Here is an 18,354-nt window from a genome sequence, read left to right as displayed (position 1 = left end):
AGATGCACCGAAAGAAGTTTCATAAAAATCATTTTTGTCACATACAGGAACAGTATGTTTGTCAGCTTGATTTAATATTTGATGGATTAACTTACTGTCCTTATAATTCATAGTACTACTAGAGAAGAAATATATGATCCCTCTTTTGCTTGGACTTCAGTTTAGTTTCATTGCTCTAAGAGAAAGTCAGGCTCTACTGTTGTCATGGTGAAGTGCTGCCAACGACAACCAGGTCATTGACCTTTCCACATGCTATTCCATTCTATTACATGTTCAAAGCATGTACACATGCACATCATACATGTACATGTAGGTACATGTAGGTATCCTTGTCAAAGTCGACATGATTTCAAGTGAGTTCTGGACCCAGCCACTTGTTGTAGGGTACTACACATGACATGGGGTGCGTGTTTGATATAATTAACTGCCTTAATTGGTCTGAATAGGCATTATTGCAGTCCTTCTGTTTTGAGGCGTGCGATCACACCCCCACGCCATCACACGCCTAAAACTAGTAAAAGCTTCCCGAGAAGTGCAAATAATCGCACGTCCTGTGATTTTCAAATCAGAAGGACTGTGTTGCATACCTCTTAAGTGAATTTGTATTACAACAATTATGAGAAGAGAAAAGGGAGATATTGCTCCTTTTTCCTTTCCGATAGTGCTTTGAAGTACGAAACAATACTTGTGATTAAGTCTACTCTAATATTAATAAACGATGCACTGTGATCTTCCGAATTTCCAGCCATATAGATTCAGCTGACTGTCTTACACCATTATTTACTCACACATTCTTACAGTTTGTGTCCATACCAGCTCGCCAAGCATGCAGCGTTAATCTTTGCCTCATTGACAATGGGTCATGGAAATTTCTGTGAATTTTATCAACTGTTAGACCCCGTCTATGCCTACTTTTGTTTTGCGTGTGTTTCTAGAAATTCTACTCCTGGGGTCCCAGTGATAATGCCAGTAGGCCCCAACTCAGTAACTGTATGTTTCCCATAAAAATAAGATACAGGTAGCAGACACATTGCCGGATCCGGCTTTCTTTTAGGAAACGATATTTATCCGGAGAGGTCTAACAGCGCCCTCTTTGGCACGTAGACAAGTAGGCCTACATTACCACCATTGTTCGGGCAGCTCATGTAGCACGGCACGTCTGATATATGACTAGTGAAGGATCCCGGGTTTGATACCCCTAGTCGCGCTCATTCAACATTTTTTGGTTTTGTATAACTAAAAACCCAATCCACATATTGGCCCGGGCAGGATTCGAACCCGGGTCACAGCGGTGGAAGGCAAGGAAAGTAGTACCACTAGGCCAAACCGACTCTCAAATTCGGACTAGTTGGAAAGATTCCCATATCTGGCCATCACTTTTCACCCTGTGCACAAACCGTATGAGACTGGTCTGAACATTTCAGTAAGTGTTTTCTCAGTAAATACTTCAATATTTTCCCTGCTAAATTTGAATTTTTAGGACATATCACTTTCTGATGGCTGATACTGATAGGTCACTGGCATGACTGGTCACTGAAGGGAAAAATGAGTGATGGCTAGCCCCACTTGTGTGGCCTCTGTATTGCTGCGCTGTACAGTGCTGTACGTTCGGCCACACGTCTGGTTTTCCAACCTACTGAGGAGTTTAATCCAAAACTGGCGCACTTATTTTTTGGCATTTTTTTTCTTCATACCACTGCATACGGTTGTATTCTATGATGTCTCATCTTTTGCCCTCCGGGTGGATTAGGTAATCTTTCTTCAAATTTTTTGAGCAATTCAGACATTATCCTGTCCTGGAGTCGTTATGTGCTAGGGTCGGACTAAACTCCTCAGTAGATTGGGAAACCAGACGTGTGGCCGAACGTACAGCACAGCAATACAGAGGCTAGGCCACACATGCACATGACATGTGGGGCTAATAAGTAATAATATTGTTGATGTACCCTAACGTGGCGCGCCCCCTAACGTGGCGCACTTTGATTTTTCGCCTGTAGCGCCTAGCTAGAGCAAAAGTTTTAACTGAAATTTCACAGAAAGTGAAATTTCATCAAGTTATAAACACTCCCGTTCATAAATCGCGAATTTATTTACCCGCTACAAAGTTAAAAGAAAAACTTATTTTGGCGTGATTTTCCGATTTTATTTTCAAGTGCGAAGTGAACCCTTTGAAAATGCCCCGAAAAATAAGAAAATAATTTTGTGACAAACATCTGGCTGGGTATGTAAGTAGAGATAATAATGATTTATCAGAATTTATCAAGTTTTCAGAAATTTTTAAATGTTAATTTGGAATTTCCCGAGATTTATTTAAGTGTGCCACGTTAGGGAACACTCCGCCAAATTGTGCCCAATTTCCGGACGCCACCGTTTTTTAATTTCGGCTTAAATTTTATGAAACCGAAATTGTTCACATAGGTTAAACAGCAAGTATTAATAAGGTAAAAGTACCAGTATTTCACTGCATGAATTTGAGGTTTGTCAACAAAGAGGTTTGGCAACACTACACGAGGAAATTTGGGTATGCTTCGAAGTGCGCCACGTTAGGGTACACCACCATACTAGTGATTGCCAGATATGGGAATCTTTCCCAAAGCCAGATCCGGCTAAATATCCACTTTACTGCCTAAAATTAAGTACAAATAAACTGGCATTATTGCCCTCTTTTGCAGTCTTTCCTTACATTTCTGTCTACAGCCATAAGCTAGTAGTAATATGGCCTTGTACTAGTAGTAGTACAATGTAGTAATAACTATTGCGTACTAAACGCGTGACAAGTGTACATGTACATAATCATGATGGACCATATCAGATGGATTACACTACAGCCTTTGCAACGTACAGTCTAAATGACACTGACAGTACACATGCACCACATTGCATGTAAATTGTAATAAAGGCAACACCTGAACACAGCGACATTCCGGGATCCCAAACGAACTGAACGTCTTTCTCCACCAACGATCGGTGTTCTCAAATAACTCACCTTTTCTTTCTTGGTCTTATTCGGCATGTCTGAGATGTTCTTGGGCTCTTATTTCCTACATTAAGGCGTTCATATTTTTTTGCCGGGAGATCGTGAGCGCAAGACGGTAACGTACATACACACTCAACAAACCAGCACTGTGATAGGTCCGTTAAAACCACGTGACGCCCATCGTTGCTGAAAATGGTCGGTTGGTACTCGGTGCACACGTGCGGCTATCATGCATCGGAAAACCAGCTGATGATGAAAATTCCTCGTTGACATGATGCATCAGATGATGAAGATGCTAGACGAAAGTCTGTCACAGAGGTGGCAGCAAGTCATTTTTTGCAAGTCCAAGTCAAGTCACAAGTTATTGTTTGCAAGTCCAAGTCAAGTCACAAGTCATTAGGTCCAGTCACAAGTCCAGTCACAAGTCATTTGGCATGTTTGGTCAAGTATCTTTGTCCAAGAACACGTCAAGTTGCACATTATTTTGTTCAGCTTTAAAAAAGAACCTGGCGTTAACTTACGAGTTATTTTGAACATGCCTCCTTAATTCCCCTTTTTCAATGTGTTGCAGTTACTATTCTTGTAGTTTATCACATATCCGTCGGATATTAGCCCTTTGTATACTTTAATAAATGTATTTTACATTGTAGAAATAAATGCTGAGATGACATGAAAAAAGACTTCACTCACTCGATTACATGTAGTATACTAACACTTTATTGTTCAATTTCCATGTATACTAAACGCCTATACCAATGGGTTAAGCTATCCAGTATTTTACATGCAATTGACAAAGGCATGCTTTCTTTTCATGAAAGGTTCCTTCAAAGTTTGTTCAACCATTACATTAAGCAAGAGACTTGGTCATTGAAAACTGTAGTTTGTTGTGACAGTCTTATTAAAAACTTTTGAAACTAGTGGGAACTATTCATTTTACTGGATTCAGTCACTGAGGTCTATTTTCTGGAATGAAACTTTCTCGCTGGATCTATAAACTGCATTTATAAACACCATGAGTGGCCTTTTGGGCCTTGTTATGGGCGACTTCAATTTAAAAAAAAATCGAGTAGCGTCTGACTTGGGTTGGTAACAAGTCATTTTTTGCAATCCCAAGTCAAGTCACAAGTCATTGTTTGCAAGTCCAAGTCAAGTCACAAGTCAAAGCTGGTATTTACAAGTCAAGTCACAAGTCACAAAAATAGCGACTCGAGTCCGACTCGAGTCCAAGTCACATGACTCGAGTCAGCAACTCTGGTCTGTCATAGTTCATAATTATTCTGTCATTTTGAATAATGTCTGCCATACGGAGACTAGAAAGCGATCGTCTTAATCCCCTCTGCTTTTTTGAAGTTTCACGTTGTTGGAAAAAAATGAAGATAACGCTGAAAATTGGCACTTGAATCTGAGGCGTACCAATCAAATAGGCCTACCGGCTCCCGGATCTCTCCCCCCCCCCTCAAAAAAAAAAGAGATCTCGAAGATGACCCTGACGTGATTCGAACACGTAACCTTCTGATCTGGAGTCAGACGCGCTACCATTGCGCCACAAGGCCACGATGGTTGCTTCAAGAGAGACAGAATGATGAATCTTTATTTTTATTTTTATATTTTAACCCTAAAAGGGCCGGGTTATTTTGACCACTCAGCCGGGGGGCCGGGGGGGGGGTTGCCTTTAGTCAAGTCCCACGCGCTTACCCGGACACGTAACGCACCCCGGATGCTGGCACGTAAAAAGACTAGCACGAGCGGCGAAGCCGCGAGTGCCTTTACTATCTCGTGGAACTAATCACTTATTCATTTATTCACGTAATATAAATCAAGCAATATAAACCAATCATCTAACGGTGGTTTGCGCCAGACGACGGCTGATTTACGTTAGTAATTCTGCATTTTCATTGGTCAATTCACAACGAGTAATGCATTATGCATGTCTACCAAATCGGTAGACAAATGTAAAGAAAACATAAGCGTTCTCCACGAGATGGTAAAGGCCCTCGCGGCTTCGCCGCTCGTGCTAGTCTAGCATCCGGGGTGCTTTACGTGTCCGGATGGTCCGGGTATAGGCGCGTGGGACTTGACTAAAGGCTAGGGGGGGGGGGGGGGGACGGCCCCAAGATCTCGGCCATCGAGTGACGAAAAACCAGTGAAACTCGGTACATGCATAGAGCAACTCTTCATGAACATACCTAAGAAATTTCATAACTATAGGTCAAAGGGTTTTGGAATTATGGCTAATTACTTATATGTGCGAATGCCAATTCTGCTCTGTGTACACGACGTATATGGGAAAATCCAGTTTTCACGGCGCATTGCGCCGGAATTTTTTTATTTTAGTCCGATTTTTATTTTTTTGATATCAAAAGATGCGCAAGGCTCGAGGCTAAAAAGTCCTAACAGCTCGGGTCGCGAAAAAAAAAATCAAGGCTATCGCGGAAAAAGTTGAGGGGGGGGGGGCGGATTCCGCCCAGCCCTTTTAGGGTTAAGTTATGTCTTAGGCCTACTCAGCTGGAATAGCTAGGAATTTGAAGTTCTTAAAGCGCATAACTAGCCATATACATGTAGTTCGTACTAAGTTACACGTGATCAATCAGTATAATTGATATGTCCGGCGGCCGTTTCCGAAAAACGAGAATAGTCGGACGGGCTAGTCCCTACTTAGGCCTATCATGAGCCGATTCGAACCACTGAACGGGCAACCACGCACCAAAGACTTAAGCACCGCAAACTCTACCCGATAAACTGTACCCGTTGGGAAACAGCCCCGGAGATGGCGCGCATTTCTAAGGAATAGCTCTGATAAAAGCGAGACTCTTCTGCTTTCAAATTTCATGTATAAGTGTTTGGGGTAGTTTGTGAGATCGTCATTCTGTTCAGGCATCCCGGTGAGAAGGTTGTCACTGTTAGCTATCCTACTGAACCGTGACACTCTGACGATCCGGGCAACTGGGGTAGGGCTGAAGGGGCTGTATAGTTCCTTTCCCTTCCCTGCTTTAGTCCGATCAACCATATACCACTCTCTTTCCCCTTATAGTCCCCCTTTTCCCCACTGTTTATCCCCTTCCCCCCCCTCCCGAGCCGAATCGCTGACAAACAGCGTGTCAGATGGTTTCGACGGCATTACAGAACAGTGTCCCGGCCCCCAGGCTCCGGTTTCCATGATTCGGCCACCCCCTCCACTCCCCATTTATATACTGGATATTTAATGGTTAAAATAAATCGATTAAAAATGAAAGACATAATCGAAACACAGCATAGCAATTAAATCATAATGTTGTGCCTCCATAATATCAATTTCGGAGTCCTTATTCACCTGTAGGGCTTAGCCCTATCCCTTTCCCCGACCCGGAAAAAAAACAGGATTGACCTCGGCGTGATTCGAACACGCAACCTTCTGATCTGGAGTCAGACGCGCTACCATTGCGCCACGAGGCCTCACGAATGTTAAAAAACCCACAATGGATGAATTCTAAAGCGGCTGGGCACATTATTATGAACTAAGTTGTGCGAGCTAGTTAAAGGGTTCATGCGTTGAATTTCTCTCAGGAATACATTTTGTGCGACTTCCCACTCCTCTTAAAATGAATGGTAACTATTTTGACATCTCATAATTTTGGTTTATTTTATTTTATTGAAAAGTGCACTTCTTTAAACATTTAAAATTGTCCAGGCTTTTCCGAACAACAGAAGGCTCTGTTGCTGTGATGTCATTTCAGGAATTAAGACACTGTTCAGTTTAGGGTTTTTTTCCTGTTCAAATTAATAGTGAACCCAAAATTTGCTCATTGAAAACATTTGTATCGGCGTACTGCCAATGTATTTACACAACAAAGAATCACCAAAGAAAAGAAATTTTATGACAGCAAAAGATTCCAAATTCTTGCAACCTTTGGTGCTGAAATAGCTGTAACATTGCGGTTTCTGTCGCATGCCCGGAATGACACACACAGTTTTGCTCATGACTGTAGCTAAATTCGGATTAGCATAAACCAAAAAGGTACCAAAATACCCTTGAAAGTGGCAAAATGAAAATTGAAAATAAGGTTAAATGGGACACAAAATGTGCAGTTTCAAGGATAGCATTAAACAAAATTACATTGCATGCACCCTTTAACTTCACTCGAACGAGGATGGTTGGAATGAGTCGACCATTTGAAACTGGACCCCGTTTACTTGGACATGCGCACAACAAATATCTATCAGGTGGATATAATATTTTTTAGCTCTGGCAGGAGCTTTGAAACACTATCTGATTTCCACATGTACACGCTACCATAATTCGGCCCAATATCTCAATTGGCGAATTTTTACCGGGGATTTCAGAATTTTTTTTCCAAAGCGATATTCTATGAAAATAGCGCATTCTGGTCCGTGTTATAATGACATCCGTCCATCCGTTTCATTGTGAATTATTGTGTCCAACTCTCCTTAAATTTCCTGAATATTATCGCATTTAGGGTAATATAGTTCACGTTGGATTTGTGTGATTATCGCATGCATCTCTCTGAAAAAAAAAGATAATGTATTTTCCCATCTGACGTCACTACGAATTAATTTTGTCTATACCCTGGACGTCCCATACAAAAACTAAATATTGACTCGCAGTATTGTAAAGGCACCCGACTTTTCGTGCCGCCTAATTGTTATATACAAATCTTTGGATATGCAAAATGTCCAATATTATGGTGCGAGAGCAGCTAGTGGAAGTGTACTGCTCGATGCCATGGGGACGAGATTGATTGTGACTTGAATTAAATGCGCATGCGTCGGAAGTGATACGCTTCCCTCTCACATCTTGAAAACCATACGTAATGTACATTGAGATCTGCCATTCTTCGATACAGTTTTATAGCACTGTAACCAGGCGCGGATCCATAGAAATTCATGATTAAAATGCGAACCGCACCCCCCCCCCCCCCCCGCTCTGACACCCAAACATTTTGTACAGGTAATAATGTCCGCTTTTGCACAAAATACGGACAGAGCTAGCTGGGTCCTGGGGTATATGTAGACTATTCTGTGTTATATAGGCCTATAGTGTTAATAATCGTAGGATTTAAACAGCGCCCCCATTGAAAGTATGGTACGAGTGTCCGGAAAAAACCCTGCCTATATTTCAGATTTTTTTGCCCATGAAAACCCCCCTGCAAAAATTCCTGGGTCCGCCCCTGACTGTATTTCGTTTCATTTTTTTAAAAGTACAATATTTTTTTGGGACGACCAAAGTGTATAATTTAGGTTTTGTTTTTGTTCAAAAGTCATCAGCTATAATAGAAATCAATTTAATTGGATTTGTTAACTTAAAGAATGGATAAATCGGCTTTGACCAACTTAATGACACACGCACATTTTAAATAAAAGGATTGTATGACGAATATAATTGTCCAAAACCACATCTGCCGTGTGGTGAACAAATCGTGACAGTAATTCAGTATAACTCGCATTGACGTTGACACAGCAATTTGGGAGAAGTTGTATTATGGCCAGGAATGATGCTAAGAGTTGTTACCAGGACTGGTTTGCAGTTCTCTGCCTGTTTTTGAACTGGTTTTTATGGGCGGGCATCATCCAGGGTCTGGGTGAAATGTTGCCGACATTCCAAGAACAGTTCGCCGCCCAAGCCTGGGTGATCGGCTGGACTATATCTGTTATCAATGGCGTTATCAACATCGCATGTAAAAGTTAATTCATACAAAAAGTCTTAGCCTTCACTTTCGATTATTTGTAGGAAACATATTACTAATTGTTGAAAACTGTTTTTTTCTTCTATTCATATTTAGGCCAAATAAAAAAAGTCTCCGGTTTCTGGTATGGAGCTTGCCCAAAAAGTGGTGCGGCGACGCGGCTTTTTTTTTTTTTTTACCTGATTTTTTTGCTTCAAATGTCGGCTGATGACTGCAAATGGTGCCTGACTAAACTTAGTGCAAATATATGGGAGTCCAGAGAGGCCACATAAAGCTTATTCTCGATCATAACCCCCTCTAAAAACACGTTAAAATTGTGCAGCACCACGATTCCAGTCAAACCAGTGAGTTTGGCGGTTTTGAGACATCATCTTTCATTGAAAAAAAAACTTTTTCATTTTGCCGACGCGCATGGCTACGGCGACGCGCGCGCATACCAGAAACCGGAGACTTTTTTTTGGGCCTTATGTGTATATAGGTCTCTTTGCTAGGCCACTGGAGGTGATGCTTGGTACACGAACTCTGGTGACGGTGAGCGGTTTCATGGTTGGGGCGTCTATAATCGTCGCTGCATTTACCACCAGTGTCGTCATGTTGACCGTAACGCTGGCATTCGTTGCTGGTAAAATATTTTTCAGTGTTATTGTTTTTAGATGTTCATATTTCATATAAACATTTTCCTTCTGAATAAGGCCTGGCCTTTTCGTCGAGAGTTAACGAGAACAAATTTCAAATGGAATAGGACCTGTTTATTCACTGTGAATAAAGGTACACCAATTTTGAACACTATTAAATGTACGTAAAGATCATTTGTTTTTGTGGGCATATGTTTTGGTTTGAAGCAACATAATTGCTCAACATTTTAAGAGGGGCACATAACAACCAACTTTTTGTTGAAGTTTCAGCTCAATGGATAATGTACATTTTCAGAACAGAGGAAATGCCAATTTTTATGGGTCTTGGGGATCGTAAATGGATTCCACTGCTATAATGCACGTGAAAACAAGTGTACCCGCAACCGCACCAGGCTATTTGGAAAACCCTTTCAGCCTGGTTTCCTTCCAATCTACATCATTTCATGTGGAATAAATTCACAGGGTATTTAATGCCAGCCCCTTCCACTTTGAACAGTTAGCTTTATTTTCACTTTTGAAAAGGTTTCTGTAATTAAATCGGTATTTTTTCGGGGTAATTGCAAATAATTATGATCCTGTACGTACCAATCACAGTACATACCAATAATTGTACAAATCACTGACTATGCATATTGTGATTTCATTGCTCTTTTCTCAATGATCGAGAACATGCAGTTTTCACTGAAAATTTCCAATTCCACAAAGAAAAACATTGTTGGCCATCAAAATGCATAATTCTCATGTTGCACAATTATTTGTTCTGGAGAAGGCATTGAACAAAAAGGGTTTAAAAAGGGATACATCGGCACAGTTTGTCATCCCTCAATGTTTGGGAATCGGACGAGACGGAAGCCAAAAGGCGTCCAATGCTGTATACGCAGCCAAAGATATTTTCTGTGTACATGTAACCGTTAATTTACGCATACCAGTTGCAAATTATTTTTGTAATGGAGATAATTATATCAGCCGTATCTCTCTCAGTGAGATTCGGTCTAGACAGGTAGTTAAACAAACCTATGAAACAAATCAAATTTAATTAAAACAAAACTCCCTTTAGATTGTCCCCATCGTGTCATCCGCGTGAGAAACCATATAAGCTCGTCGCCTGCACATCGCTAAATGCAAAGCCCCACCATCAACTGCGGAATGCAAAATAGCAGGGCTGTTTAATTAGGCACACAAATTTGACTGTTTAGAATATACTTGTTAAACAAAAACAGGTCACCGGCCGAAATAATAATGCGATGTCTGCTTTGGTTGATTTCTGCTTTGAACACTAATATTATCTGCCTAGGCCAAAAAAAAATAAATAGTTTTGCTTCCGATTACATGACTTTGGGCAATTTTTTTTGGGTGTACGATCATAATGGAGGTGTCTGCGTGTATCAAGGGTAAAAGGTGGTAATTGATAATTTTCGCTTTTCCCCCATTCCCCCCCCCCCCAAAAGAAAATAGGGTGGGGACTGTCAAAATAGGGTAGGTAGAGTAACCGGAAGCAGAACTATTATTTATTATTTTTTTTTTGGCCTTAGTAATTCCATGAAATTGGACCTTGAATTTGTATTTTGGCGTCTAGGTCCTAATAGTCTCCGTTCGAGTCGCCGGATCATTCAAATGATTTTTCGAAAAAAAATATACAGTGGAAAACCATGCATAACATTTCGATCTCGTAACACGATTTAATCCATTGCGTTCTAAATGACAGCAAGGCAGACGGAAGGATTTCACGGGACGTTTAAAGTATCAGTACGATAGGCCTAATCCAAATCGGCATTTTAATAGTAATTCGGTACAGGTTACTTTTGAGATAAATGCAAATAATTTATATGCCTCTAAGTGAAACGTTTAGTGACCTAAAACTCGCATATTTAATCAACTATAATTGGGAGTCCCCAACACAGTGGGCCAAATAGTTGGGCGTAGCATCGACACGTGATGAACCAGTGTTTATTATTGAATTTGGCTGCAGGACCTGGAATGAGTTTCTTCAATATAATCACAAGGAGCGTAACGGCTCATCGTTTTGCATCGAACTACGCCACTGCTAGTGGTATCGCCTTTTCGGGATGGTCATTTGGCTTGATAGTCGTCGGGCCATTTACCCAATTGTTGTTGGATACGTACGGCTGGAGAGGTGCCTTGCTTATTCTGGGAGGATTGAGCCTGAATCTGGGGGTATGTGGCGCCCTCTTGCGATCACCCTCGACTAATACCCAGGTGAATGGCAACTACCAATCACTTGACCCCGACGCACGCGCAGAAGGTAATGAAACCGAAAAAACGAAGCAGTCACGCTCCTTTAAAGACGCCCTAGGTGCTCAAATGAAGCATTTCGGATTCTCGGTTTGTTTCCAGGTCTCCTTTTGGATCCCAACGATCATAATCATGACTGACAACTATGTGTCCGACCATTGGCTTATGTATTACGTTTCACAAGCCGAGTCAAAGGGCTTCTCTCCGTATGATGCCGTGACATTCACCACGGCCGCAGGAGTCGCCAATTTTGTTTTCATGATCATAGCTGGTCCTATCATAGATCGTGGTCTGTTGAAATTGCGAAGTTGGATCGTACTGATGGTACTTGTAAGTTCCGTCGGTCTACTGATTACTCCCTGGGTAAACTCCTACTGGCTGATGATTATCAATGCCTCGGTATATTTTGGTGCGTCTGGTGGGATTTCAGCGGTTGCAGATGTCTTCACCAGGGAGCTAATTGGAGTTGAACTCTTGGCTTGTGCTTTCAGTTAGATGGCGCTCATTGAAGCTGTCTTGGATTTCAGTTTTGGCCTCTTCCCAGGTAAGACATGGTGATAAAAAACCACAGGATATTTTTGTCTAAATAATTTAACCACCGAAAGGCCTATAGCCTGTGGATCCATCCTATATGTCGGCCATGCATTCAGTGAAAAAAGTAATGCAATTAGTTATGCCTGAAAATACATCCATGCCGTTAATCTCAAAGGTTATGTTCTTATGGAGTCCACGCTATGTTTTGTTAATGCCTCCCCCCCCCCATGAACACGGGGGAAAAAAAAGAAATAAAAAAATTAATAGACTGTTCTGAATTTGGTAATAAGCTCCGCCCATATTTGGTTTTTAGCGTTGTCACCTGACCAAAAGCCGTGAACTAATTGGTCAACGCAAACTCTTTGATTCACAGGTACTGGTACGGTATAAAAGGTCCAAAATAGATTGCAGCGAATATATCTATATGCAAAAACGTGTACTGTGTATTACTTCAGTTGAAATGCCCGACTTGCAAAAGGAGACGATTGAACAATTTGCGAAAAATAGCGTTCTGAATACAGATCCTCTCATTGATTGCGTTCTGAATACAGATCCTCTCATTGATTACTTGTTTAGGTTGGATATACGACCAAACTGGAAGCTACAACTTGGCATTTTTCATCCTGGGAAGTATCACTGCTTTGTCGTTGGTGGCGCTAATTTTGGAATGGATCCAGGGGAGATGGAAGTGACAACATTAAATTAGAGTCATTCCTCATTAAAAGCAGCACCCTTTAATTAACAGTGCACAAAATAGTGCATAAATCCCACAGTTTTACAATGTCACCTCTCTTGATATAATAATATTGTGTTTTGGGCGCTATGTAGGCCTATACCTACCAAAATAAAAGCTTATGGGCATTCAATAGTAAACGGATGTGTGAAGAGCAACACCAGTATACTGACAAAACCATTAAAAAGCATGATTGATATAAGAAACGATCCGTCTCTAATTGCTGGATTTCTTTGCCTTGCTGACTGCACATCAAGGATCTTGAGCCATACCCACATCACCTGTTCAAGAACAAGCACACTTTATAATGGTGAATACAGCCAACCGTCGTATTATGTATACATGTACCACCTTATATTTTGTGTCATTTTGTTGCGTTAATTTTTATGTGGTAATTGGGCTGAATCAAAGCAAGAATCCAAATACACGTAGACGAATAAAACAGTATATCTCCTCTTTTTCTTGGAATGGAGGCAGATGTGGAAGGGGGGGGGGGACAGATGACCCACAAAACATATCTGTAGTCACATTAGCCTGGCAATGTTACCCATTAGGCCTATATGCGGAAATTAACTAAAGATGTAGGCCGGTGAGCAAGGGCGGATCCAGAACACAATTTTTTGGGGGGCCAAAAAAAAAATTTGTCCCCAAAAAGTGTGCCCAAAAAAAATACGGTGTGGATTCTAATTTTTGGATTCTAGATGCACTGTGGTGCGATGTGAGGCAATTTCTGACCACTTTAACTAATTTTTTTTTCAGGAAAAGATGGTGGTGTACTCATTACCTGCCTTTATTGCGAAGTCACTAAAAAACCATCAAAAATTGGATACGTTTTTTTTTTTTGGGGAGGGGGGATGGCCCCCTTTGCCCCCCCCCCCGATCCGCCCTTGCCGGTGAGCAGGTGCAGTAATGCGTCTTTAGCACTTTATTGTTTGTGATTTGTACAGTAAATACCACGATTTTGACCGAATCTTTTTATTCCTCCTTTGGTTTTTGCATTAATACCAACCAAACATCAAAGCCCATAAGCATGGGCGTCGCCAGGATTTTTTCTAGAGGGGGGCAAACAATTTTTTTGCCAAAAAATGCTTGTATTTGTCAACACATTCTCGATTTATCAGTTTTAGAGGGGGGCAGGGACATTTTGCCCCCCCCCAACTCATTAAATTTACACCACTTTGTCTTCGCGCCTCTTTTTTTTTTTTTTTTTTTTTTTCTTCTTCCTTTTTTTTTTTTTTTTTTTTTTTGCTTTTCCAGGGGGGGGCAAGTGCCCCCCCTTGCCCCCCCCTCGCGACGCCCATGCCCATAAGAAGATGGAAATTTGCGTGAACCTGCCACATACAAACACGTTCACATGCACACCATCTTTGAAGGGGCGCTGAATTATAGAAAAATAACACTGTAAGATTGTTTGGTTTTTGCATTAATACCAACCGAACATCAAAGCCCATAAGAAGATGGAGCCTTTCGTGAATATTTCTCAGTGAATTATATGATAACTTAAAAGGAAGATACAACAATTGCTCCGGCAGTGTGCTGACATTTTCAAGAAAAACTGTAATTTTTCAAAGCTGGTCGGCCGACAAGCGTTGGAGAAAATTGGCTTTTCAAAATTTTTCGTAATTTTTCATATTTAGTTATTCTCACTATTCTTTGCAATTGATTACACACCTGTGAAGGGGTATACTTCCTGCATGCTAGACTGATTCTCTGACCTTACAATTCCCCAACGTGTATTAATTGCTCCGTTTCAGGGAACCAGTCTACAGAACATGACTGGTTTTCTTGGGTTTTTTTTCAGCATCTACAAGCTCAAAACGTGAAACAAATCAATTTAACCATATTTTCTATAACATACTAATCTTCCAAATCCATTTATTTCTGAAAATTACAGCAAAAGCAAATGTTGTACATTCCCTTTAAAATGATTTTGAAAATACACTAGGTTTGACTGCAGTTAAGAGCGCTCATGCTGTTTTAATGTCACGGCATGCACTCTAGGGGCATTTTGGGGTTCTACCTCACTCCAAACATTCTACAATAAGGACATTTCTTGTTGAACTTTTTTGAAAACCCAAAATGTGGCTCATTGAAAGCATATACATGTACATGCATTATGTACATCAAGTGTACTCATCAGCTTTACTCGTTCAGGGCATATACCTATATCTGAAACGACTCAGAAAATATGACAACGCGGCAGAGAGCTGGACATCATGGGGGGGGGGGGGGGGCTCAATGCGGATGAGAAAGTTCGATCTTACCCAGCCACCTACTGGTGCGGACTACCGCTAAATACGTTCGATCGTACCCCGCCCTGCAAACAGGGCGCTGGGAAGGGCAGATAAGCTTCACAGAATCTTGTGAAGGAAGTTGGGATGGCATTCTGGGTAATTTATCATGACCTATGTATGAAGCATCTGGCTGCAGCAGTAGACCGCGGTTAGCCAATGCGCGCAAATACTTTCCCAAAAGTTTGCTATAGAAATGCATGCACACCATAGGCTACCGGATGTGATTTTTTTTCATTGCGGACCATGTGGACAAATTTTGAGCGTCATTAATGATATGCATTTGAGCAACTGACGGGAGTTGAAAATGTACAAAACAGATAAGTTTTACAGATTTTCCTAGATTAGTATGCTTTTCAACCAAAAAAGGGCGCCGCATTTATGAATGGGAATACAAGATTTTTACTTCTTTATGCACGAGCAGCTGGAGTTTTAATTATTTATTTTTAACTTATCTCCAAAGAAAGTGAAGAAATTTTCACTAAGTTATATTTGAACAGTTTCAATAAAGGCCAATGACAAAACTATAGTTCCTGTCGTGTGTTCCTCTTCATCACCGCCCAGTGGCGTATTCATGCCGAATAGCCGGTGTAGCGTAAATATCCGACTCCATGAAAATACTGAACTCGTTGGTAGTTGCGCGTGATCACGGTACGACAATTAGGAGAGTGACGGGTCACGTGCGAGGGATTAACCAATAATGGGGAAAAGAAGTCCGATTTTCAAAGGAGTCGGATTTTTATATCGATATGATTTACCTTTCTTTAATAGTTGACATAATTTCCAGCGCCTTGAGTACCTAATTGTTGGTAGATACGTGCGCTGTATGAGACTCCGTTATTGTTATTGTTTTAATATTGATTAATGCCCACACTTCACAGTCTTTTAAAAATACTCGAAACTCTCACAGGTGATCAGGATCTACAGAAAAATGATGATCAACATGTCATCTTTTATTTACTTTTCAATCTTTTGTGGGTTGACCATTGACTTTTTGAGATATTCTCACTCAAAGAAGAACACCCCTAAAATGAATGATGTTTCCCAACTGGAAAAGTAGCCATTTTGAAAAAGAAACCCTTCACAACATGGCTTAATAGCGCCACTTTCAAGCCCAATCATCCAAAATGCTCAGAATTGGAAGCCCCAAGTCCGGGCCATAGGTATATTGCCATTATGTCTTCAATTCTTCAATATTCCATGGCCCTGAGAACTCTCAAATAAAGCATATTTTGAGGGTATAACTTTTATTCATGAGCTCGGTGGACGTTTTTTTGGCCTATTTACAAGCGTGCAATCCGTCAGGAACAACGTCTAGGGAAATTCGTAAAATCTCTCCCTGAAAAATTGGGGAAATAGTGCGCATGCGCTACTTCTGCGGGCAATTACGGTCCATTTTCAGTCCCACGCACGCCACACCGCAAAAGAGCCGACCAGTGACGTTGCACAAAAGTCTTGCTGCATCTTTCATGCTACTGGAAGAAATTGAAGCGTTTGGTTCGGAATTACCATGAAATGTTTTGAATGCGGGCTGCATATAATAGGCCAAACAGGTGCGCGCGCATTACACAACCGATACGAATTTCCCCAGACGTTGTTCCTAATCTGACGATTCGTTGGTGATATTGGTTGGTCGTGATAACGCCCTCTCGCGGTGGCGGGTTATCGCGGCGACTGGCTATCGCGCATCAAACGGTAGCATAAAAAGTTTGAGGGTAGAGTGGGTAATGAATATGCATACCATGACGTCACACAGCCTTATTCGTGTCGTCACACTCGCGCGAAAATAATTATGATCATCGGTAAGTGGGGCGACAGTATAGGGTGGCGGCGCGACAGTAGAAAGAAGACTTGTTAAATGTGATGATCATCGGTAAGTGGGGCGACACTAGAGGATGGTGGCGCGACAGTAGAAAGAGGACTTGTTAACTGTGATGATCATCGGTAAGTGGGACGACACTAGAGGGTGGTGGCGCGACAGTAGAAAGAGGACTTGTTAAATGTGATGATCATCGGTAAGTGGGGCGACAGTAGAGGGTGGTGGCGCGACAGTAGAAAGAGGACTTGTTAAATGATTATCGGTAAGTGGGACGACACTAGAGGGTGGTAGCGCGACAGTAGAAAGAGGACTTGTTAACTGTGATGATCATCGGTAAGTGGGACGACACTAGAGGGTGGTGGCGCGACAGTAGAAAGAGGACTCCACTAAACGCGAATACATACATTAAATGGGGCGACAGTACATGTACATGTACAGTTTAATTTTATTTTTTTCTGGGGGAGGATGGTCTCACACCGTCCCAACACCCCTATTCGGTTTCCCGAGGCTTTGACGCTCACTGTTGGTCCGGGCTCCCCCCCCCGCCCCTTATAAACCGCTGAACAGGGGTTTTGCTCGTTTTTGTCCTAATAACTGAACTCTGTGGTGGCCGTAAACAATGATCACGCTGCATGCAGTACATACAGTGCATCTATACACGTACCGTGATATATTACTCATGAGCTTCTAGTGACGTCATAGTCATGCATATTCATTACTCGCTCTACTCTCGAACTTTTTTTATGCTACCCCATCAAACCATAACAACGTCTAGCCCTTGACTACCAAGGTTGCAGACCAGTAAAATGAACTGCCATAGACCCCAGTGATAATACACGACGAATTCCAAAATTCAGGAAAAATATTCACAACTCTCACAGGTACTTGAAACGAACATTAAAGCTCATTTCATGATCTTCCATTTTCAGACCTTTTACTGGTCTGCAACTTTATGGGCTAGACGTTGTTATAGTTTGATACGTTTTCTAATCGCGGTCAATTCAATTCAATTCAATTCAAATTTATTAGCGCCGTTTCGCAGCTGAAGCTGAATTACAGGTGTTTACAATAAAAATATTATAATTATGTAAAACATTATATGTAACACATTAAAATTGAGAACATTGTTATATACGCAAAAAAAATTTCAGAAGTTGAATTTGCAATAAACAACATTACAAGATTACGTGACAGCTGGCCAAGATTATTACATTAATGAGAGAAAAATGTTACATTATTACATATACATGTACTGGAATAAGATTGAAACTGAAAACTTGCACCGGTTATTGTTGATTCAGAAGTTTTCGTGAGGTAAGGAATGGAACTGTTACCGTATCTCTTGGTATTGATCTGGGAAATGTGGTAAAAAGGAGTGTGTCGTAGGCTCCTATTACAAGAGCTTTTGTTGTGAGGAAACCATTCAGCGTA

The 18,354-nt window shown here is 41.3% G+C and overlaps 1 protein-coding gene, 2 non-coding genes and 1 pseudogene across 3 annotated transcripts in view; 1 reads left to right on the top strand and 3 right to left on the bottom strand.

The window, feature by feature from the left end:
* The window catches only part of LOC119740377 (serine/threonine-protein phosphatase 2A 56 kDa regulatory subunit gamma isoform-like), a 51,967-nt gene extending 48,827 nt beyond the window's left edge, over positions 1-3,140 (bottom strand). The window contains exon 1 of the mRNA XM_038215652.1: positions 2,987-3,140. Coding sequence (XP_038071580.1) covers positions 2,987-3,013 — 27 coding nt within the window. The 5' untranslated portion in view covers positions 3,014-3,140. The remainder of the gene's footprint in view (positions 1-2,986) is intronic.
* A 1,318-nt stretch (positions 3,141-4,458) lies between these two features.
* Positions 4,459-4,530, bottom strand: Trnaw-cca. The gene has a single exon. It is a non-coding gene; the product is annotated as a tRNA-Trp (tRNA).
* A 1,807-nt stretch (positions 4,531-6,337) lies between these two features.
* Trnaw-cca lies at positions 6,338-6,409 on the bottom strand. Its single transcript has one exon. It is a non-coding gene; the product is annotated as a tRNA-Trp (tRNA).
* Positions 6,410-8,453: 2,044 nt separating this feature from the next.
* LOC119741324 lies at positions 8,454-13,201 on the top strand (annotated as a pseudogene).
* Positions 13,202-18,354: the final 5,153 nt, after the last annotated feature.

This window comes from Patiria miniata, unplaced genomic scaffold (genome assembly GCF_015706575.1).
Source record: "Patiria miniata isolate m_02_andy unplaced genomic scaffold, ASM1570657v1 HiC_scaffold_5, whole genome shotgun sequence".
NCBI classification, from domain to species: domain Eukaryota; kingdom Metazoa; phylum Echinodermata; class Asteroidea; order Valvatida; family Asterinidae; genus Patiria; species Patiria miniata.
This window is presented reverse-complemented; position numbering and strand designations above follow the sequence as displayed.